Here is a 24,264-nt window from a genome sequence, read left to right on the forward strand (position 1 = left end):
ATTTAGAAACCTACTGCCCACAAGAAAAGTTGAAATAATAACTTTATAAGACCATCCTTGGATAGGACAGTTAAGCACTCTGCTGACATAAATTCAAGTAAGACAAATTGCCTTATTTTAACAGCATGCAAGGAGAGATTCTGAGAATTGATGTCATTCACTTTGTCTCCAGAGGTCCTCACCAAATATAGGACTCTGCTCCCAGGCTCACAAAGACTTTTCTCTCATTCCCTGCCCTCCCCCTCCTCCCAGGGCTGGCTTTACCAGAGAGAACCAATTCCCCACAACCCCAAGTGCAAAACAGAGTAGAAACCTGTCAGCCTTTGTCCTGCTCTCCTGCAGCTTCAGCAGTGGAGAGCTGTGCTAAGACTAGAGGGTGTTCATTGCCTCCTGAGGGGACCTGTGCAGTGTGGGAATGGTGCCGGCTGGAAGCCGAGTCCATCAGGTAAAGTGGCCACAGCTGTGACTCGTTAATAAAGGTGTGGCTGCTGGGACAGGAGAAGGCACTGCAGTTCTGTTCTTGGGCGGGCAGTCTCTTGGACTGTACAAAAATGAGACAAGGAATCCATGCCCCAAACATCCACTTGTTCAACAGCAACACAACAGACTGCTAAGGAAGTTATTCTGTAGCTTCTCCATGTTGAGGACTTGTTACATTGCTGCCACACTGCAGCATCAGCAACCAAGGATCTTACGTTTTAAACCCTGGTGTTTTTTAGGGCCAGTTCTTAGAGCAGCCAGCACCAGAACCAGTGGCACGAATGCAGCTTGTGCTCCACACTGACTCTGATGGATGCATGCAGGGCAGCCTCCCACCCACCCCTTCAGTGAAATCCCTTCTTACAGCTCTTGAGCAGACCCTGTGCAGTTCCTATAGCATCTCTCAGTAAAGCAAGTTGATCATTTCAGAACACTTCTGAGAGCACAAGTTACCAGAAGAGAGGCACCCAAGATATCTGGGGACACTCTCAAGCCAACTCACCCCCAATGCAAGCTCGCTGGCATGCCTTGGGTCATACCTGCCCAAACAAGCTTTTCTTTGCTGACAGGGTCGCCTGTCAATCAGCTGCTGGGCTGCCCAGCTCCTCTGGGACCACCACGGCCATCCCAACTGTGGCTGTGGAGCTTTAAACCACCTGTCTCCAGGCTATTTCAGTGGCTTACAAGTAAGCATACATGTCAATCTTCCTAAAACAGTTGTAGGAAGTTCATTTATCAGGTCCACTTACCGTTACCAAAAGCTTTACCAGGTTTTCCATGTGACCCCATTTTCACCTAGTGCATTTTTCCCAGACTTTCCTGATTGTTAAGGAATACTTAAAATCCACATCTGTCCTCACGGCTTTCTACGTGCTTCTCACTAGAAGGTTCCTGAAGGCTCACAGAAACCTCAGTGCACCATTTCTGAAGTGATAGACTCCCATTTCTGTCATTACTAACACATTTCCTCCCACCACAGCTGTTGGAGAAACTCTGCCTGTTTCTGACCTGCAGGTGTCTGCACTGACTCCACGCTGGGGTGTTGTCAGCCCCCAGCTGCAGCAACACCCCACACCCAAATTCTGACATCAGCACTGAAAGGGCAGATGTCCCTGCAGCACACGGCACAAAGGCAGCCAACTAACAGGCTGACATGAAGCTCCCCACTGCTCACGGTCTTTGCAAACTCCACCTCTGTTTATCAATTCTGCCTTGCCAGAGATCTTTCCCCTGCTTTATGCAACATTTCTTCTTGTGGAAGATGTGCTTTCTGGACCTTCCAAGACCTCTTTAGCCTGTCACAGACCAGGCGTGGCTCTGCCTGGACTCTTTTTTCACCCTCACTGCTGCCTCTTACAAGTTCTCAGTGTTTAACAGCAAAGCAGGATGGCTCCTGCAGCTTTTCAAGTATTTAGCCTGCCATTCCCTCAGCACATGCTGTGGAACAGAGCTGTACCAGGCGGCACAGTGTTACACAAACAACTTTCCCTTCCAGAACACTAATGAAGGTTGTGTTCCATGGAATAGTGAGAACAATACACTAGTAACAAGCCATGAGCAGCCCAACCGTACAGAGATAATTAAAAAAATACGCTAAGTGTCAATTTGTCTTGCAACCTTGCTCGGTTTTGTTTAGCCCTGTATGCAGTTCAAAAGTTTTTGGCAGCAGGCAGCACCATAAATCATAACTTGCATGGCATCTGTTCCTGCCCAGAACTGTAAACTGCATTCAGGGCTTGGGTAGGTCATCATCACAGCTGGATTCTTCACTGAACCACTGTAATGGTTCCAAGTCTTCAAAGTGCTCTATGGCTGTGTAAAGCATTTGCTTCCTGGGACAGAGGTCAGAATAACCAGGAACTGCTGAAAGGAGACAGCTGCTGACACGTTCTGGTCAGACCTGGCACGCTAACAAGTCTGAATAAATAAGGATTTCTAGGGCCACCAGTGGCCTTTCTTCCCTGTGGATCCATTCAAACTTGCACCTCTGTTTACATCAGTGCTCACCATAAGCTGACCACAAATCAGGCTGCTGTGATTTTGGGGGAAAGGCAGCCTGAGTCTCTGAACCAAGTGTATGTCCCATAACAGAGCAAATGCATCCAACTTGCTATTTCCAGAACCTGTTTTTAAAGAAGAGAAAATGTTCACCTTTACAAGCTCATCTTTGTTCTACTGCTGTATGGCAAGGCTTGTGCAAAACCCCTGACAGCACAACAGGATGGCTTCCACGCTTTGTGTGTGCACAGATAACATCCCTGCAGCTTTATCCCCTGGTGGGCACATGAAGGCATCCTGGAGTGCAGTCCATAGACACACTGCCAGCCACAGTGTGCACAAGCCAGACATGGCAGCACAGCTCTGAAAGCACCCTTGCACGGCAACCTCAGCTACTACTGCCTGCAGCTCTTTTCTGTGGAGATTCCTTTTCTTTCCTCTCTCCCTCCCAAACATGGGGTCAATCTGTAATTTTCTCTAGGGATGCTACAAGCAGAACAGCTGGTGAACAAAATTGTAAGCTCAAGGAAAACAGAGCTAGAAACTAAACACTGTTAATGGTGTGACTGGCCATGAGGTTGTGCTTTCCTCTTGTACTGTGCCAAGCTCCTCCCTCAGGTAACCACAAAACTAGTCTCATCAAGAGCTGCATCTCTCATGAGGATACATTTTTCAAGACACAGTGGTAAGCATGTATCTCATGTACTTGTCACTGCAACACATGGATTGTCAGTGTCATAAAGTTATGGCAAGTGGGGGGCAGTAATGGAAGGTGATGTCTGAGAGGGCGCTGATAACATAAAGAGTGTTTAAATCTATGTTGAGCACTCCATGCCTCAGCTGGATCTGTGCATGCAGGCCAAGCCTCAATGACTGCCAGCTGTGGGCCTTTTCTTGATGAGGAATTGCCTGCACCTTTGGGCTCCCAGTTTAGCTGCTCAGAAATAGCACTGGGTGCAGGGGCAGCTATTTAAATGGTAGGGAACAGCAGGGCTCCTGCCTACCCAGGTGGAGCAGGGCATGCTGATGTGGTCCAGAAGCCCAGATCAGAGCTGGGGAAGGCTGTCCCAGCCTACAGAACACTGCTCCTGAGCAAGGCCGCTCTCTGGTGAGTCAATGCCTTCGGGAGCCCCATCCCAGCTCAGGGCTGTGGAGCTCCTCAGAGCAATGGATGGTGAAGGCAGCATCGTGCCGGTGCTGGGTTAGCTGTGTCCAATTGAGCTCACCCAGGTGCTTGGTTCAGTTCCTACAACTATTCTGCTTCATTCCTTCCAATTGGCTGCAGCAGGACTGGGCTTACCCCATGTTTCCATGTATGTTTGTTTTTCTGTGAGTCACTTAGAAGTATTACTGGCAGCTTGCTTCCTTTTTTTTTCTTTTTAACTCAAACCTTTTTTTTTTTCCACTACTGCTAAGACAGTAAAAAGGAAAGAGAAGTAAAGGAGGAGGTGTATAACTGGTTTGCCGGACTCACCGGTTTTGTTCTAGGGAACGAAATGCTGACTGTGCATTGGGCAGGATTTTTTGTGCTGAATTCAGTGACTCTTATGGCATGTAAAGTCAACGTGTGTGAAATGAGGGTGATGAAGAATTTAAGGCGTATGTAGTGTAGGCTGGCATTGTTACAGATTTCTCATTCATGAGCTGTTGCTTTTTTTATGTAAATAGGACTTCTGCCCCCCCCCCCCCCCCCCCCCCAGTGTAACAGAATTAGGTTTTTTAAAAAAAAGATCTAGAGTAGGTTACAAGAGGAAATAAATTTAAGTAGAGCTCTTGATTTCTGTGATTACACTCGAGAAACCTTTATCAGGCTTTTTAAGTGAGAAGCACCTTTGCAGCCCACCTTAGGCTCTGGACAGATCAACCTGTCCATATAGCAATTAATGCTTGAACTCCCTGAAATTAACTGTTTCCAAAGTGCAGCCTTTCACTCTTTCTAGTGTTGGTTTCACATCACATGCCTCTGCTGTGTTCAAGCAAGCTCTATCATTTATCTCCCCAGCGCCGATCTGTGCAGAAAGGCACGAGGCAGCAGAACCACCTCACACTAGAGGGAAGGCAATCAATTCAGGGTGACTTGGAATGAAACACATGCTTTTCAAGGAAACACCATTTTGGTGCTTCTCTCCCACAAAGTGAGAGCAGGAACTGCAGCAGTTAATATCTCATGGCTTCTTCCTCTCCCTGCTGCCAAACATCTGTTCCTGTGACTACACCTCGCTGCCAAGCCCAGCCCGCTCCCTGACACTGCTTGGCAGTGCCGTGGACAAAGAGTGAGGGGAAGGGGAAGGCTGCTACCCTGTCCCCTGTCTAAGTGAAAAAAATCCCTGAGACATATGGTCTTGCATAAAATCACCACCCGAGAAAAGCCTGGCGCGGCGTTAGGTTAGTGAGAATATTCTAATTACACCAAGTCTGAGCAGCACCTCATTGGCAGCCACCGAGGAAAGCAAATGGAGATGACAAAACTGCGGGTCATGAGATGAGTATTTTAACAGCATCAGAACCTTTACCCCCAAATTACTAAAAACAACCCTAAAACCATTACTTATCAAGTAATGTAACTAGGAATCAAGACAAACTGTTACTTTCCATAACAGGAAAAAAAAGTTGTTTGGGCTATTTATTTTTTTTCTTATTAGTAAGAAAAATCTGGCTCAAAGAAACTTCTCACTAAGGAGTGGCTGGATTTCACTTGGACCTGTGGCTGCTTCCTTTGGAGCCAGTTGTGCAGCATCCCTTATGTAAGAGAGCTGTCAGGCGTGCAGGGCTGGCTGACAAGTCCCATCCCAATCACAGGGCACAGGCACGCTCACTCTAACCAGAGTCGTGTCAGTGCCGGTGCTGGCTTATCAAGCTCACTGTGCTCCAGGAGAATATTATATGGTTTGTAATATGTCAGAGAATGTCAGACTGAGGGCTGCATGGCAGTGAAGGGTAGAGCAGAAAGCATTCTATTCCAGGCCATTGATTCCTTTTAACAACTACATGCAGTAATTCCCAAAACTATCTCCTCAGTCTCAGTCACATGGAAAACATAGCACAGCGTTAGTTCTGAACCTTGCACCCAGTGCAGCTTGAAGATTAGACCGTCCAAGGGGATTAAATAAGTTTACTGATTTAATCAGAATAATTCTTTTAATGATAACTTGCTGCATTTCTCCTCCCCCCACCTCCTTAAAGGTCTAATAGTTTGCTTCCTGGATTCCCAGTGCATAAACCGAGCATATTTTCTTCCTACAGGAAATGATCCAATTAAGTTGATGTATAATTGATAATGAACCATTTAAGCTTATTTTGGCCTTGAAAAATCTTAACCGTGTCCAGTCAGCTGGCTGACCCCCCTTCATCCACGGTGGAGGGACAGCACTTGGGGAAAGGGAGGGAGCAGGCTGAGCACACTGCCCAAGGAAATGCAGGGAGGCAGCCTAGCTCGAGGGGGCTGCACAGCAGCAGGGATTACTTGAACATCATGTAGTCCCTGATTGCTGCTCAGTACCCAAGCTGCAGCCTGGAAACTGGGTTTGGGCAGCAGAGCTTGGTAAGCAGCCAGGCTAGAAACATGGAACCAGCATTCTCCAGTGTCTGATCCTGGAGCACCACTGAAGCAGTGGGAAGTTTCCCACCCTCCCTAAACACAAATTCTGTTGCCTTACAGCAGGTACCAGCGGGAGATGCTGTTGGACTCCTGGGATTTCGGTAATTCACCCTCCCCCAGTGCCAAAGCCAGGTCAGCCTGAGGAAGTGCTGCTGACAGCACGGCTGGAAAAGAAGGCGTCAGATTCATGGAGAGAGGCTGGAGCATATCTTTGGGAAGCCAGTGCAGTAAGTTTTAGCAATATAAAGGCTAAAATTGTTCCTCACATGAATACCTCTTGCCTACCTCAACAAAACTGACTCCCTCTCACGAGCCTTTGGTTTTGTCCCTGCCTGGGCAGTGCTGAGTGTGCTGCTGCCACACACAGTTTGTGCAGCAGCTCCCTGCGGGCCCCGCCATGCTGGCTGTCACCGAGCCGTGTAACTCCAACACTGCCATGCACAGCCAGTGACACAGGAACCATCCAGCTGACATGGAAACCTCCAGGATATTCCATAGATACCCTTCGCTGGTGTCCAAAGGGACTGGAATGCCAGAGGGATTTTGCTGACTGCTCTTTGCAACAGGAGCAGACTTCTCTCCATCACCCACAGAGTTTTACTGGTGAGAATTTATACGTTTATGGCAAACAATTTATTTTTTTATAGCACTCCCTGCTTATACCCCTTTAGCCAGAGTCTGACACTGGGTGAATCTAGTTTTCTTTAAGGACCTTGTGTGCATTTAATCCTTTGTTTGGCCTCACTGGTCCCGGGTGCTCTCCTTGGATGGGTCTAAGTCACTCCATGTCAGCCTGGGAGCTCAGCTTGCACCCTGCAAACCCTGAGGTCTCCTCTCCCCTGGTCACCACTTCACCAGGAGGCAAGATCCTCGAGTATCCCAATTTGCAATTTTTCCTGGACAAACTGACAGCTTTATGCTGAGGCATAGGGCTTTTTCCCAAGAGGCTCAGCCAACTTGGAGAGAATTTTGCTTCATCTGACAATGCAACTACTCAGTTCACGTGACTTGATCTATTTTTTTTTTTTTGTCCATTACGTTTAACAGTGAGTTTCACATGTAAAATTAACAAAAAAACCTCTGAGCACCTGTAAAATGAACAAGCAGAAGAAGAGATTACCAATTCTATTTCTAATCCTTTACAGGTAGAATTTTTAAGAAATTTTGGAACACTGCAAGATAAAACAACTCTAGGCTGACCCTATTTTGACCTACTTCCTCTAAAGTTCTGCATGTATCAGTTCCTGTAGTCTTATCTGGTAAGTTTTTGTGGTGTTTCCTAAGAACAAAATATTTTTTAACTTCCTGTATTAAGTGCTGTCAACTTACTTCAGTATAAAAATGTGTTTGTCTACTTAGAACTGTCATACACTGATAATGTTACTTAAGTGAGTTCCCTTAATGTAACTTTTCAAGGTACCAGCCTTGTCCAATTCTGCCTGCAGAGACAACCAGACAACTTTCACTCACAAATCAGCAAAACTTGAGTTTAATTAAGGGTTTCATTTCCTTATCTAGTACTGATCTGCTGCATGGTGACAGAAGCTGTGCCCTCCCAAAGCCTTCACCCTGTCCTAGCTCGCTCACAAGGCTACACTCTGTGTAACAATCAGCCAAACCCCATCAGTGACTGTTCCTCAGAGTGCAGTAACTTGCCTTCAGCGTTTTGCTTTTAAGCTCTAGAATTTTGCTCAGATTTATTCACACTGACAATGCTGTTTAGTTATGACCTTGTTAGCTAGGTATGAGCAAAGCTGGTAGAGCAGGAAACTTTGCAAAGCAGCCCCCTCTTCACAGGTCTGCACAGACTTTTAGGAGTGGATGTTAGTAGAGTAGTTGGATGTAGTTAGTAGTGTAGTAGTGGATGTTATTCAGCAGAGACAATGGTATGGAGGTGTGTCAACCCTTTTCACTTCCCTAGGATTTTATCAGAACTAATGTCAAAACATGACACAAGCTCTCTGGCACCTAAGCTGAGGTTAGTCTGAATGTTCATCTCAACTGTCCTGAATGTTAATCCCTGGTCATGACTAAACAGACACTGTGTAAATGTCCAGAGAAAATAAATTGGAGTAGTTGCTTATGCTGAAAACATAAGAAGGAGGTACAACAGTCTGTACTAGAACTCATCACTTTTTTTTAACACTAAAAACCATAGAATAAGTTGTCAGCTCTCCTGGAATACAGTGCAAAAGTAACAGGATAGCAGCCAAATAGTGTCATACCTGGAGAGATCAATGTAGTTGAAGCTCCTGCATCCCCTCCTCAGCAGTTCTGGGCTGTAGTTTTGCTCAGGGGTTTTAATTGCTGGGTTGCTACCATTTCTGAAGACAATGTTTTTTCTGAATAGAAATTGTTCAGCAACATTCACAGAGGGTTTCACAACTGCACCTTTGACTCTGTACTTTGAGCAATACTGCTGCATGTTTGTGACCTATCTCCTTTTCATCTGGTTCAAAATTAGCTTTCCTCTTTAGATCAGTGTCTCTGAGTCTGTATTCTCTAGCTAACTTGAAAACTGAAATGAATTTATAATAGTGATTAAAAAGGAAAACTCTGACTATTTAATGCTCAATTAGATCTACTTATCAGTGCTATAATGTTATGAGAATGAATTGTCACAATCACTCCTCACCCCTGCAAAGAAAAGTATTAATTACAGCATACCAAATATCCTATTAATACTGCCACCACACATGGACTACAAAAAAAGCCCACACACACACACACACACACAAAATCCAAACCAACCAGAAACCCTACTATGGATGTTTCCATCCATGCTCTGTGGGAAAAGCCAAGTGTTGACATGTCTGGTGGCCGGGCTGTAAATAAAGCCTGAACCAACTCAGGAGCAGAAGCACACCTTGCATGTAAGCTGTTGAACAGTGTGCATCAGTTTGCTTTTCCTGTCACTGCTAAGCTGTTACCTTGAAACAATGCACTGCCATTCTGTCTGGTCCTGTTCTACAGCTGAGATATGCCCAAATCTGGGATTTTTGCAGCCAAGATTTTTTTAAGTATCAGAAGCAGCTGGATTGAGGCTTGTGCAAACACCATCAGGCATATCTTATCAGAAAAGCCTCCCTCCCTGCTGACACAGAAGTGAAGGTGCTTTTAAGTTCTGGGAGGTGTGGATGCAGGAGGCTGGCACTGCTGCTAGCTAGAGACTGCCCAAAACCACCTTGGGTAATGGGACACCATACAGCTTACATTAACCTTCCATGTGTGTGAGATTTTCAATACTAAAGGCAGTACCACATGGGCTGCCCTGTCTTTTCAGGAGAACAACTGTCAATGCATCAAAAGATGGATTAATTTTCTTTAGAAAGTTAAAGGAAGATTCTGGAACTACATTTATTTTAAGTAACAAGGAAAATAAGTTGCTGCATTACGGCATTCACAAAAACCACACTGCTCAAAGGAAGTGATAAATTCGTGACTGTGTAGTATCCTGTATGTGAGTAGTATCCTCTTGTTATTTAAAAAAAGAAAAGGGAAATGAATGATAGTGGGCTCTCTCAGAAAAAGGATTTCATTATTGCTTTTGACTTCTGCCAGTAAGCCTGTTTGCACTGCCTGTTTGTGCTGCCTACATGCAGCAGCAGCACTGTTAACCCTGCATAAAAGATACAGCCTTCAGTCTAAAATGAGACAAATAAATTTTGTGCTCACAACCACAGGTGTCTTCACACACCGCTGAAACAGTGTCAAGCCACTGATCACAACCAAAATGTTTCTCTTTGATCCCTTCCTGAAAACCATGGTAATCAGCTGAATGACCTCATCTCACCGACAGGAGTTTCTCATGCCATGCTGAAAACTGGAACTGCATCTTACCACTTATTGGGATAACAAGGGGTTAAAGTCATGGATTTAAAATGCTTCTGTCTGTAAGTAAAGGTTAATTCCTAAACTTCACTTATTCCCCAGATTTTAAGCAGTAGTTTATTCTCAAGTCTCCCAGAGTAAGTCTCCATTTTTTCCAGACTAAACCCAAAGCAGTCATTTATCAGAGCATCCCCCAAACTTCGCACATGAACTCCCCTCTCCTTGTGAAGAGTCCTCAAATTCCACACGAGGTGTGAGCATGAATAACTGCAGGAGGCGCAAGCAGTGCTCATTTACAGAACTGCCTCTCTAAGGTAATGGGGAGGGAACTTCATCTACTTCCTTCCTTAGGAACCAGTTCTGCCTGGGAGTGGGACTGGAGAGTATGCTCTAATCTTGAGGAAGGGTAAAACTTATTGCCTGGTACTCACAGAATTGATTATCCCCTTAAGTGCTTGGAATCCTCCAGTGACAGGGAAGACTTGTTCTTTCACGTCAGCAATTCTTTCCAGCTTTGGAGAGAAAATGCATGCAAACACATGAATCATCTGGCAAACTAAATTCCTCACAGTGCTTTACACCCTTAAAATTTAAATGGATGTCTAAAAGCAACCCTCATCAATTCTGAGAAGAGAGGGAAACTTTAGAGCTCTCTCACAGATAAGAGTTTTCTGAACTGTAGGAACTAGCACAGCTGACTGCAGCTAACAAAATGATGGCTAGTCATCGTGGCAAGCATCACACTGAAGAAGCTTTTCAGGGCCTCCATCTTGGCAGTGATTTTGTACCTTTGTCCAGAATTACCTCCCCTGTTTGCTCTGCCTTTCACTAAAAACCCTTTCTCTGCATCTTCTGCAGGAAGGAGCCTTTCATGTACCTCTCCTTGAAGCCACTTTAACCAAACAGGAGTAACTACTGGAACACAGCAACTCTGGAACAGCTTTCCAGTGAAGGACATGAATCCCACCTTCTTTTCCTTATCCCAAAACTATTACATATACACTGCTTGAATCTTATCTACAGCTCCTCTGTTCATGTGATCAGTACCCTGACCTGGTTGCCATTCCAGTGAGAGGGGCTTGCCTGCACCCTCTCGTTGGCAGCTCCCAGCTAACAAGGGTATTTCCAACGGGTCTCCTTGGCAGTGAGCACGACACCCACACATTCTATTTACGTCTACGTACACATCCGAGTGTGCTTCCTAAGCCAGAGAAGACATTACACTGCCTAATGTAAGTAAAATTAAATTTCTGTACTACTTAACGTTAACTCTGTAAAACTCTGGGTTGAGGTAGTGCCTAGGACTTTATAATAGTAATGGTCTTATTCTTACCTGTTCCTGTTCAAAATCCAGGACACCGACACAGTAAACTCTCGCTCCCAGCTCTCTGGATTTCCTTGCCTGTAGCATCATAGAACAGAGCAATAAGCATTTTTTTATTCCACAAGGCAGCCCCCAAACTCTGCAGAGCATGACATTTCTAGCTCATGCTCACCTCCTTCTCTGCATACAGGGGAATCTGTCCGTCCAGCTTGCCATCAGTCAGCGCAATGATGATACTAGAGAACCTTGAGGCTCCTTGCTTCGCAATTTGTGCATTGGCCTGAAAACAACAAAATTAATTATCCACCTTAAAATTACATCCAAACTTTTAACCATGATGCATCTTCTAAGCATCTAATGCAACATCTCTCTCATGACAATCCTCTGCCTCCCTTGAACTCACTACCAGCAGGGAAACCCATCATTGGTCCTTTCCAGCCACCATTGAGCCCATCTCCAAAGCACTGGGGTCACTGACCCATCAACCCTTGCCAACACGCATTTCTTCCAGGACAGATCTCTTCAAATCCACTGCCAGGATTTCCTTTGCTACCCCCCAGATTTCAAACACAGTCAGTAGGTTCCAAGATATTAAAAAAATGGCTTAAAACTTTTTTTTTCAATAGCAACAAAATTCCCTTTGCCCAGCTTTTCATTGCACAGATCCTGGTTGCAAACATGGTTCTACAGTCACAGGGAAAGAACTGACTTGTCTGTAACATTGAAAGCTTAGATGCTCACCTTCAGGGCCAGGACTTACATGAAAACTGCATTATTTGAACAAAGAAGATAAGTGGCTGGGAACTCTAATTAAGACAGCCCAAAATGAGGAGCATTTGTCTCTGGGTTGCTGCTGCATGTGGCTGTTTACAGTGTCATGGGGATGCTGGCTGAGCTCTGAGATCCACCCCACAGACCCCTGCTCCCTGAGAAGGAGCGAGTCAGGGAAATTCCACACGGCAGATTGCTGTGATGGCTAGTCATCCTCTGCATGGGGTTTGCAGAGTGTCTGGGCAACCCTGGGACCACTCAGGCAACCAGACAGATTTGAGCATAACAGACCGATAAAACATAAATCTATTTATGTTACAGGTTGTTACCCAAAGAGTGAGAACAGAGGATGTGTTGATTGCAAGAAGATGAGTAAAACCTACCTGTTTTAGTCCTTCATGTATGTATGTCTCACCTGCTGGTGTCACCTCCTCCAAATCCTTTAGACCTTTCTTGATTTTCTCTCTGCGAACGAAAAAAAAGGTAAGAGCCTGCTTGTGTGACCTGAAGTGTGAAAAGGGTGTAATTTATCAATTGAAAAAAGGTATTTGTCCTCAAGGAGAATTGAAATGAAAAGCTGTAAATTAGAGCCTTAGCTAGGATCCCACATGGAGGCAGACTGTGTGTTCATGACAGAAGTGGTGCTGTGGGAACAGGTATTTCAGACCTATCTAACACAATATGCTGCAGTGAGTCAAAAAGGTGGAATCAAGGAAAATGTCCAGGCGGAGCAGATATTGCAAAGAGGTGGCAAAGCCTCAGCATTACATAGCCCAGTGGAAATTCTGTTGCATTAGGTCTATTTTGTTACTTTAAACCAACTTCGCTTCTAATCACACTGCAGTCAAAGAAGAAATCCCCTAAACCAATGGTTCTATTTCAGCAGAAATCTTCCAGACCAATATGTACAAATTTATCACATAGAACTGGACTTCAATAATTAAAGCCTTTGCCCTGGAGAAAATATCAATAGGCAAACACAGCATTTGCAAGATACCTTTTGTTCCCATGGGAAAAGAGCAGGATTGAGGACAGATTAAAATTTTGACTGTTACAACCTTTTCATGCGGCCTTTCATAAGACATCCCGCACAGGTCCACAGCTCACTTAGATTTAACAGGAGAATGCATCTGCACCATGATTTTTCATGAGCAGTACAGCAGATCCACCTGCAAGATGCTCACTAACTATGGGGCTGAAAGGGGAGAAGTTGACAGACTGCACCACAGGAATTATTTCCAGTGAAATCAGCACAACTGGCGGGAACAAAGGCAGAGAGACTACTGAAAGAATCAAATCTGGAGGGTCTTCATTCTTCTGCAAACACAGTTTCAGCCAAGTCCATGGAAAGTCATGCTAGGGAAGGATGAGCAAAAACTAAGAAGGGGCAAAATTTGGGCCAGAATATATAGAACACTGTGACAAATCTAGGTGAGAAAGAGGAACCCAGCAGGGGTGAGGAGATGGAGGGAAAATACATCGCGGGATGCGTGAAAGCTTTCCTTAGGCCAGACCAAATGAGAAAGAATGCATATGCCACACTGCCTGAATGCCACCCACTCGTCATTTGTTCCACGGATGGGCTTCCTCTATGTTTAGCAGCTCTGTTCCAAAGTACAATCCATAGCTGGAATAAGCTCCCCGTCACAGGATCCACTGATACGATCACAGAGGAGAGGGAGTAGAAGAGATATGTGGCATTGAATGTATGGAAGGGAACAAGTTATGTAAGATAATACAATCTGTTTGATCCAAATATTTTACATTCAGCATCTATAGAAACAACTTGCAAGTGATTATGTACGAACGCAGATTATAAACCACAGAGTTGGTGCTTGCCAGAAATGAGTGGCAGCACATCACAGGCGTTAGTGCTCTGCTGCCAAGAAACAAGCAGCAACTCAAGTCCCAGTTTTCTGAAACAGATTTCATTTTGCAAAAATAGCTTTCGTACAATCAGTTCGGTTTTATTTATCTGCAATGTCTTGTGACCCGGTCGCGCAGCAATCTCTGGTGCTGCCAGGCCTCTGCCTACAAGGGGTTCCAGGAAAATCTTTGGCAGCATGAGCTCTTTTAGCTGCGTTTAATCAGGCACCATCTCTTGCCCTCAGGGCACAGCTGCACTAGACAGACCCAGCCAGATGTCAGCTAGCTCCCCGCATTCTCCAAGCTGGTCAAGTGCAAGCGGGTCCTGGTCTGCATGTCAGAATGCCAGTGTGGATGCAGGATTTGGGGCCCCAGAACCAACAGGAGAGGTAGGCTCCATCACTCTAAACCCCACCCCTGGCTGGTTTGAAGGCCAGGCACGGGTGCTCGTGCCTGCCTGCACTGTCCTGATAATGAATGGGACTCAGCAGTCAACCAGCCACAGCAGCCAGGACCCCCATTCCTGCTCCTCAGTGCTCTCACCACTTCCCTTTCTCTAGTTTCTGTAAGGCTGCTTGGTGGCCACGGAAGTCCCCAGGGAAGTTCTGGTTGTATAACTCATCTGTACCATGACAGCAGAGCCCTCAGCCTGGGTGCCTGGACATCCCACGGGACAGCTTGGGAACACAACAAAGGCTGAGGGCCACTGGCTTTGTGGTGAAAGTCGGGAAAGGGAGGGAGGTGGAAGAGGCAAAACAGAGCCAGCAACTTGCAGCCTGTCTGTGTTTGGGCTGAATAAGTACAAATTTAATATCTTTTACTCACTCAGCATATGCGCTGCAGCCCATTTCTGTGTTTAAGCACAGGCACAACTAATTTTTAATAGCTACCCCGTCTGTTCTCTCTCTAAGCTGTGTAACTGCCTCAGACAGTTCCTCCAGCAGCAGCCAGGCAACACAGCTGCTAATATCCACGCAGATTCCCGAATGGGTGTTCTTAGCTCCTGTGAGTGGGGGACAGCACTCTGTATGTCTCTTCCATGTTGCATTCCACCTATTGAAGTGCTGGAATCCTGAATTATCTCAATGTGGTGAGCATATGAGTGCTGGCAGGAGATGGTAGCTCTTACTGAGAATGTATTTCTGGTGAGAAATGAGGCTGTGTGCTGCAAGGCAACGGGCTCATCCCTAACAAAGGAAGGCAAACAAAACAGGTACTTGGGGTTTGCTGCTAAGAAGGATGTGCAGTAAACAGGAAAACACACACACGTGTCAGTGAAACTGAGAGGGGAAGTGTTCTTTGACAAAAAGAGGGATGGCTCCATCTCTGATGAGGCAAGCTGTCGTTGTGGTGCAAGAAAACCCTGAATGAGCCTCCCCAGATGTATCATTTGGAAGAGGCTTATGCCTTCTGGGCCTCTTAAATACTACAAAGGGTTGATTCACTTAAAATAATTAGTCTGCTTCAAACCTGAGGCCTCCTGCACGGGCTCCAGATGAAAACCACGTCAGTGGCCAGCTCTGCTGTACTTGATACATGCAGCAGAAGACTCTGCAGATGACTCTGTTCTGGCAAGCTGCCTTGGACCCATGCACAGGGGCAGCTCACGTGACCAAGGCCCCAAATGTGTCCATGTCTTACACATCCCTGTGAAACCAGGAGCAGTCAGCTGGACTAGGGACAAGGACAGGATAGTTGGTCATGTAACCAGGTACTCAAGTGTCCTACTTTTCCACCTTCACTAACACCATCTCTGTTTATCTCCAGCAGGAGTTTCACCCAGGCAGAGGCAGCAGGGCTCGTCCTGGCTGCTGGCACCGGTCAGGGCTGCCAAAGCCGGCTCACAGAAACCTGGACTGCTGCTGGCCAGGACAGCTGGCCAAAAAAGAACAAAGGCAACATCGTGCCAGCTGTATGGTATTCCTGAGGTTATCCACTGTCCCAAACCACGTGCTTTCCAGCAGCAAGCCCTGAAGGTGAGTGCATCAATCTTTGTTTACCATTTACTGCACAGTTTCCAGCTCAACTTCACAAATGTGTGTGTTTCAAATGGGCTTTAACCAGTGTGAGAAGGCTGTTCCACCTGGGTGCTGTTGTTATTCTATGGATTTATTGGAGTTCTCTTTACAGAGTTAGTCACAGCACTGCCCACACTCACAAAATATTAGCGAATTTGGGGGCTTTGGTGCTATGCTGTGGCTTTCTTTATATCCACAGCTTTACTGTGCAGTAAACCCAGCAAGAACATTGTGCAAACAATCAGAAGCCTAAGGCTTTCCAAACAAAAAATTCTGCCCTACTTTGATCTAACTGCTGGGAAGAAATTGTGGTTTCCTGACATTTGGGAATTAGCAAGTAAGCCAGGGCAAAAACATGCCTGCAAGTCCAAAGTGCACGTAACAAACCAAGGCCATAATACCCCATAATCACCCTCACAAACACCCATCCCCAGGAACTGTAGTGTGCTTAGTTAGCATCCTCATCTTCTGTTGGGAACAATGGGGGCCAGACAGTCTCAGCATTTTTCCTCTGCTGACTTCTTTAATAACTAAAAGGACAGCTGCTCCAACTGTATCTATCTGTCCTTACCTGTGTACATATGGTCACAGTCACCAGTCTCCTCCTCCCTTCTCCATATAATTCCCCCTGAACAAGAATGGTGGCACTTTGTTTCCCCTGACACACACACAAGAGCTTCGGCCAACCCTGAACGAGAGCCAAGCCCCTCAAGGGAACCACTGGATCTGCAGAGGTTCTTCCTGTGCTTTACACGAGAAAAACACAATTCTATCCCTGGCTCCAAGTGTGCCAGCAATGAAAAAGGCGCTTGTGTCCCGGTGGCAGGCTTCCAGCACCCTGCCCAGCATTTCAAGTGGTCTGTGTGCTATCAGTGCTGCCTCTCAGGCCTGATAAGGAACAGGCCACTGACAGCCCACTGAAATGGAGAGAAAGGACCTCATTGACTTCAGCAGGCCTCAGAACAGGCTCAAGTGTCCTCTCCTGACCCCTCTACAGCCATCTGGAAAAATGACTTATAAGCTTCTCTCTGCCCACAGAGAGCAGATCCAATATCCCAGTCCGGATGGGGGGAAGTGGCTGTTTTCATGTCAGGCCACTCTTTAACTGCTAAAACAGGAGGGGCTCAGAACTGAGTTTTTAGACATCTCAGATGTCAGCTACATTTCCGCCTGTTGCCAGTGGCAGGTCTTTTCAGGAGGCCTCATACTTGTTGTTATGTATTGTTTAAAACAAACAATCCCACAGCAGAGCTTACTAACTACACCACACCAACTACAGCTCCCTACTAACAGGAGCAGAAAGGATGGACCACCTTACTTCCACCCTGCCACAGGTTTGTGGACTGATTCCTAAATGGTTTATCCACAGGTTCAAAACCCAGAAGAGTGTGCACGGCGGTAGCTTCTGGACAAAAAGGAGAGAGCAGAGGTCATGTTGGTTTTGAGAAAGCTGAGAGGACACCAAAGGACTCTGACAGCAGTGCCACTGTCCTCTGCTGAGAGTACTTGTTCCACACAACCATCTCCCAATTTCTGTGAGTTTGGTAATTATTTTTACAATATTTTCTTCTCTGCCTGTTTCTCCTCCTTCTGTTTCCCCCCACCCATCCTTAAGATATCTGAGCTGCAAATCCTCACTTGCTTTAGAAATCAGAGTGAGCAGCCTTGAATTCCATCCCCTGAAAGTTCAAGCACACCTGTACATCACTGCAGTGTCGGGAAGATCTCACACCCTTCAAGTGGCACCAACCCCACTGTCTAAAACAAGCCCTGAAGTCCAGATTAGGAAATACAAAACAAAATACCTACCTTATGTGAGAATATGAGAAACATTTATTTACCATTCTATGCTTCTCCTAGACATGAAAAAAATCCTGATAACCATTCTATGGAGGCTGCTTTACAAAAGCAAATGGAAGAATCACTCTCATACTGTGCCAAGCAAGATGCAGAGTCACACAGAGATGAAAACATTAGTGCTAGTTTTTTCTTCAAAGCAGTGGCAGAGGTAACATCAAGAATTTGTGTCCTATCATTCCTCTCCTTCCTTTTTTATGAGGCTATCGAGGGATATGGCCACAAAATTAAATAGCTCTGCAGGGTGGCCTCACAACTGGCCAGCACTTAGAGGTATCGGTCATTGTTTTGTTCCTGTTACTGCTGCTCTGATTCAGTAAGGGCAGAGGCAGGGAGGGAGGGGAAGAATTAAGAAAGCAGAGCACTGACCTGTCTCCAGTTAGCGGCATAATGACATGCGCCTGGGTGGAAAACACGATAAACGACAGCCTCATCTTGGGGCTGTGGAAAAGGGAAAGAAGGCAAAAACACATTTCAGAGAAACACACAGATGCACAGCCTTTCATTCACTTGTTCAGGTCTCATCCACGTGATCTTTACCCTCCAGCCTCCTAGGAGTGTACTTTTGAACTACAAACCCAACATAAGAGGAGTTAAAGGATTTTTGCCCATTACTCTCTCCCACATGACTAGTCTCTGCTGATGTGCCCACCCCACACACACCCTTTGGAATTGCCAGGGCCACTGGTATAACACCAAGGCAGGGACACCACTCAGTTCCCTCTTGCTCCCATGGGTACTGACCAGACACACATCTCATTTCTGAAACTGACCCTGCCAATTTCCCCTTTTCTTTCAGGATGACACAACGCAAATTTCCAACTCAGCTTTTTGTTTATGTTTATCAAATCCTCCCAGTGCCCACTGACTGCCTTAGCCCTGAGAAAGCATGCAGGGCCTTCCAGAGTGAGACTGGGCTTGTTTCTCTGACCAGAGAGCTGTGAGACTTGAAAACTTCTTCCCTAAAAGCATCCAGGGACATGTCATAGCAAAAAGCAATGCTGTACAAACTGCTTTTTTTGAGGAATTCAATCTCTTTTTTTTTCAATTTATTTTTAAGAAGGTCACCTGTCTCTGCACAGGTTGCAGGGAATCATATCTAATTAGCAGTGGAAAGCACTTAGGAGTTGCCAGATGCTCTGGAAGCCCAAGACAGGAATTTTCCCAAGGTAAGCTGTAACATCTCTCCTGCATGATTTTACGTTTTATTCATCACAATTTTAATATATTCACTAACTTGGTAATTTACTGTACATGAGAATTACCATTAATTAATCAGGTTACAGTTAGTAAGGAATTAACACTTGAAAAGCTGAATGACTGTATGTTTTCAGTCCACTGATGTCACTGATGCAGCTCAAAACTATTGACATCAAGGGAATGTAAGTACTTTCTTTTCTTTTTTCTTTTTTTTTTTTTGTGTAATTCCAGACAAAACAACAAAACAATTTTCAAAAGTTTCTGTCGCCCCCTGGACAGAAGTTTTACATAAGTTTACAGAAGATTTGCTTTTGACAAGATGACAATAAGCTATATTTACTTATAAAAGCCTAATTGGATAATCCTTTTCTTAGCAAGCCAAGATTACAACTGCACTCTGTGCTTGGTTTTACTCAGCAAAACCTACCACACCACCTCTCCCTGTGTGTGGTGAGGGATTCGTTCGGTTTATTCTGGGTTTTGTGGTAGGGTTTTTTAAAGCAAAGCACTGCAATCCTCAGCTGTTTGTACAGAGCAGTCAGCCAGGATTTGCAGCAGCTATTTCAAGAGGAGCTGGGCTTGCCCGACAACACTGCTGACAGTAACAAAGTTGATTATATGTAAGTACAACAAAGGCGCTGTTACATGGCATGGCCTTCCTCTGCGTTTGAGCTTTAACATTACTCCCTTCCTTTTGACCTGCACTATATATTAACGCATATGTTTACATGTGTTCAAGACTGTTTCTTTATACAGATCTCCAAACACAGAATTTGAGTAGTACTCCATCAGAAACTAGGCACACGGTATATTGAAAAACAAGTTTAACAAAAACTTCAAATCACGTCTGAGAGTCATTTAAGAAAGTGAGTATTTAAAGGCACGTATTGTCACCTTTTTGCTCAGTTCCAAGCACAAGAAAATAAAGTAAATTTTTCAATATTTCCCAGCAGTCTGGGTCTTAGAAGCCAAACTTTTAATGTGTTTGAGGAACACAACCCCTGAGCTTGCAAAAACACGGGGACCAGGGGTAGGGGGGTTTTTAACACAGCCCAGAATTACTCCAGCACTACCTCGGCTGTCACAAGCAGTACCACGCACCTCACAAATCTTTCTGTCAGCTGATTTACAAAATCAAATATCTCTCGCCAGTTCGTCGCCACGCTCCCAGACCTACAAGGGAAAACCAGAGTACATCAGCGGCCTGATCCGGGCTGACATTTCGGGCAGAAACTGACCATATTCGCGGTGCCAGACATCTCGCTGGTAAGTTCGTCGCCCGGGCCCCGCTCGCCCCTCGCCCTGAGGGCGATCGCGGCCGCCGAACTTCCCCACAAAAGCCCGGCCGCCACGGCGGGGCAGATGCTGCCGCCGCTCGCTCCCCCAACGCCTCCGGCCGCAAACGCACCTCCGCTGAGAGAACTTCCACGGGGGCCCCTCTGCACAGCCCCTCAGGGAGGTCCCGGCAGGATTCCCGAACTTCCCTCACTATGCTCTTCCCGCCGTTTTCCCTCACGGCGCCCCCCCCTCCCTCGCCCCCGCGCGCGCGGCCCCTCAGCCCCACGCAGCGCCCGAACAAAAGCGGCGGCGCCGCCGCCCCGATGGCGGCGATTCCCCCATCCCCGCCCGCGTCTCGCCTCGCCGCTTACTTGTCCAAGACGAAGTACATATCGAAGGCTCCGTGGCACGACGGCTCGCCCGCAGCCGGCGCGGCGCCGGCGGGCAGCGGCGGCAGCAGCAGCGGCAGCAGCAGCAAGGGCACGGCCCCGGCCATGGAGGCTGCGGGGAGCGCACGCGGGCGCTGCTGTCCTGCCGCTCGCCGGAGTGGCCGCCCCTCGCCGCCGCCACCGCGGCTCGCCCGGCCCGGCCCGGCACGGCCCTCCCTCCCCACAGCGGCGACGGGCGGCTGGGGCGGGGGACAGGGCGGGCGGGCTCGCACCGCCCCCGCTCGCCCGGCCCCTGCGTCCCCCTTCCGTCCCGTCAGCCGCGTCACTCCGGTCCGCGGTGCTGCCGGCGTTGCACGTGTGCCAGGGAGTGAGCCCCAAATAAATTTAATGTCCAGGGGGCTGGGGATTGCACAAACACCTCAGAGTTGAGATTGTGAAACAAACAAAAAAAGCCCCGTCCTAACAGTGATCATGTGTCTCCCACAGGCTGCGGAGGTGAATCAGACTGCAAAAAGGATCTTGCTTTTCACTCCACAGGAAGAGATGGGGAAGTTGGAATCATCCTGCTGGAGAGTTTTCCTCTCATCTCACTTCAGCCCCATTCCTGCTGTCTCTGGACGGTTCACTGTAGCCACAGCACTCTGACCTGACACATCCGTGTCACGGTGCCTTCTCCACGCCAATCCCAACACCAAGCCAAGCCTCCCTGTGATGCAAGTTGGAAACTTTACCAAAGCCCGCGGACCAGCAGTGGATAATATCATCCAGAGATCTGGCTCACGGAGTTCTTAGTGCCTTTGAGCTAGCAAGGCCAAAGGGTAAGCAAGCAGTGTTTTACAGTCTCCGTGGATACACAAAACATAGAAGATTAAGGGCAGAGCAGCCTGGGCTTTGCCAGAGACCCAGCCAAAAGAAAGGCTGAGCAGAGGCTTGTGAGACAACAGAGGAAGCTTGGTGAACTTCCCAAAACCAGCTGCACTCCAGCTTTCCAAGCTGCATGAGTCCACCCCAAGCCCCAGGAGCACTCGCCTTGCCTGGGAGTACGTGTCCTGTTAACCAGATGTTGGAAATCTTGCTTCAAGCGCATGTGACCCCGTGTGTTTGGAACAAGCCTCCACTGCCAGTTCACTCTTTACTTGTTTCCAAGTGTGTGAATTCCTCTTTTAGCCTGTGGTTTCTGCTGAAGAAGCAGATAAATCATGGCTATTTTGCTGGAATGGCTGGATGAGAGGGAGATAGGCATGTAGGACTTACAGGGCAATGGCTCATGGCTGTTTGTCTTCATTCACAGAAAGGCTGCAGCCTCCTTTCCCAGTTCCCAGAACTCGTTTGCTGATGCCTGGCTCTCTCCCAACCCTCTTCCAGTGCCACAGTGCTGCACAGCCCCATCAGGACAAGTATTCCTCCCTGTGTGACACAAGCCCTCAGGAAAGCAGCCTCCTGAGGTGATATCTTTATGATATCCCAGGAGCCAGATGGGGCATCAGCAGCTTGCCGATGCCAAAACAAGCCATGTTGTAGCAGCAGGAGGGGACCTTGACAGTTGGCTGCACCAAGGGACCCAGGCCAGCTGCAGACCTCTGCCCTGACCCCAGCTGGAGCAGGCACAGCTTGTTCTCACTCCCCATCCTGCTCTTCTGGAATCCAGTTCACTTGCACAAGGACCTCCTTTACACTGGCTCCTTCTGCCTGGAGGCTGGGACAACAGGGAAACCAGGGGTCCAGGGAGAAACTGCCCTCAGTGATGGAAAACATAACTCTTGAAAAAATACAGCTACAAAGTAACCCAGCCCTAGAAGCAGAAATTTTGACGTGGATGGTCAGTGTGCAAATGAACTCAAGTTCACTGGCAAGATTTACTGCAAAGAAAAGTAGTAAACAGAGCAGCTTATTTGGGGTTATACAGTTCCCTTCTTCATCTCCAGCACTTGCAGATGACTTCCCCACATGTTGTCCTTTAACTTCCACCCACTCCCACCTTCTTTTTGGCCCAGGCTGGTTGGGAAGACCTCAGGCAAACAGTGCCAAGCGAACTTGTATCTGGGGGTGAGCAGCTGGAAGGAAAAGTCACCCCTGCTGTAACCTGGCTGTGAGCCTGGCCCTGCCTGTGGATCCCCAGGAATGCTGCAGCACAAAGGTGGGGCCTGCAGGGGAAACCCTTCAGCACTCCAAACCTGACCTTAGGACTGGAGTCAAGCAGCGGCTTGGTGGCCACATAGGCTGCCTTTGGCATACGCTGCAGAGGGTCAGGAGGGCTTTGTTGCTTGTTAAATCCAGCTCAGGTCCAGGACATCTCTGCCCAACAGCTGTGAGCCAGCCTGCTTTCTTCAGGATGCTCAGTGATTGCCAATATTTGGAAAAATGAAACTTGGGTTTGTCTGTGAGTGCGGCTGCCATGCTGATGAATTAAATCCCCTTTCTGACTTAGGTCTGGGATTGCCCTTGTGCCACATGATCCAGGGACAACATGGAATGGGACAGCTCCACAGTCAGCTCTTCCAGACACCCTGAGCTGTGCAAACCCAAGAACAGGGGATGATGATGATGATGGCGATCCTTGAGCCATGGCAGCTCACAGGAAAATATTTTTCTTCTTCTCTCACAGGATATGAACCACACATGGAAGTCTCATGCTTTGTAAAAGGAAAGAGAAACCAGAGGGGCTCCAGCAGTTATACAAGATGCAGGAGCTGTTTGAGAGCTGCCTCCTGAAGAATTAGCTACAAATCCTTGTTCCCTTCTCAGCTGTAGCCTTGTGTCTGTGCGCATCCTGTAAAGCAGTGTAGAAATGAATAAATAAAAAGGACAGCATTAAATAACACAGGAACTCTCGTGTCCATGTGGTACTGCCTGCATCATCCAGATGGAAAGTATCTGTCTAGACAAATTTGGGAATTATGCAAGCTCGGAATTCCTGAATAGCTCTTCCTTTCCAACATCATGAAGAATTTGCAGTGCCCACCAAAAATACTCACAGAAATACAGGGGGGAAAGAAACCCTTCAATTCTAGCAGCCAGGAAACCTAAACACTGGCAGTATGTTGGATGAGAGAAGGTCTAAGTGCAGGAATATGGAGCAGTGTCCCTGCTGTGTGCATGCTGACTCATCCCTGAGGAGCCAGGATGATCCCTGGTGCTCACTCCTGTCTCAGCAGAAGCGGAGCAGGCTCCCTTGAGCTTCCTGTGGTTCTCTGCTGCCTGATGCCCTGGACAAGGCACAGAGCTGCTTGTTTCCACTTTTCCAGAGCTGTTTGTTTCCACGGTGCTCAGGCAAGCAGAAGGAATGAAAACAAAGAGGGAAAGATGGGCTGTCCTGGTGCAAACCACAACAGCATAAAAATAAATCACTCTGCCTGGGAGAGCCAAAAAAAAAAGCAGGACAGAAAACATGGAAATCCCACTCTGGCCCGGGAGCTGCTGCTGGCTCTGAGCAACACCCAGGGATCGTTGGGGCTAGGAGCTCAGCACAACTCTAGAGTTGCAGTGACCCTTTTTGGTGTTCTTGGGAAACAACGGCCTGGACAGAGGAGACAGAAGAACGGAGCAGCCAGGAACTCTGTCTGCAGAGCAGTGTAACCCAGGGCAGGAATGACACAATTCTCAATATTGTATGGAAAAAAGTCATTTTTTAAAAAGCACAGGTTGTGATCCAGC

At 47.1% G+C, this 24,264-nt stretch overlaps 1 protein-coding gene and 1 long non-coding RNA gene across 2 annotated transcripts in view; one reads left to right on the forward strand and one right to left on the reverse strand.

Moving 5' to 3' along the window:
- Nucleotides 1–20,740, reverse strand: part of ANTXR2 (ANTXR cell adhesion molecule 2) — a 77,199-nt gene extending 56,459 nt beyond the window's left edge. Inside the window, exons 1-7 of the mRNA XM_036382226.2 lie at nucleotides 20,593–20,740; nucleotides 20,045–20,116; nucleotides 18,113–18,184; nucleotides 12,386–12,467; nucleotides 11,404–11,511; nucleotides 11,241–11,309; nucleotides 10,339–10,419 (exon numbers count right to left, since the gene is read on the reverse strand). Of these exons, the coding sequence (XP_036238119.1) occupies nucleotides 10,339–10,419; nucleotides 11,241–11,309; nucleotides 11,404–11,511; nucleotides 12,386–12,467; nucleotides 18,113–18,184; nucleotides 20,045–20,116; nucleotides 20,593–20,717 (609 nt within the window). The 5' untranslated portion in view covers nucleotides 20,718–20,740. The remainder of the gene's footprint in view (nucleotides 1–10,338; nucleotides 10,420–11,240; nucleotides 11,310–11,403; nucleotides 11,512–12,385; nucleotides 12,468–18,112; nucleotides 18,185–20,044; nucleotides 20,117–20,592) is intronic.
- On the forward strand, nucleotides 20,052–23,433 carry LOC118686175 (uncharacterized). The gene is made up of 3 exons (XR_004980126.2): nucleotides 20,052–20,209; nucleotides 21,097–21,428; nucleotides 23,216–23,433. It is a non-coding gene; the product is annotated as an uncharacterized LOC118686175 (long non-coding RNA).
- The last annotated feature ends 831 nt before the right edge of the window (nucleotides 23,434–24,264 follow it).

Source organism: Molothrus ater, chromosome 4 (assembly GCF_012460135.2).
Source record: "Molothrus ater isolate BHLD 08-10-18 breed brown headed cowbird chromosome 4, BPBGC_Mater_1.1, whole genome shotgun sequence".
Lineage (NCBI taxonomy): Eukaryota > Metazoa > Chordata > Aves > Passeriformes > Icteridae > Molothrus > Molothrus ater.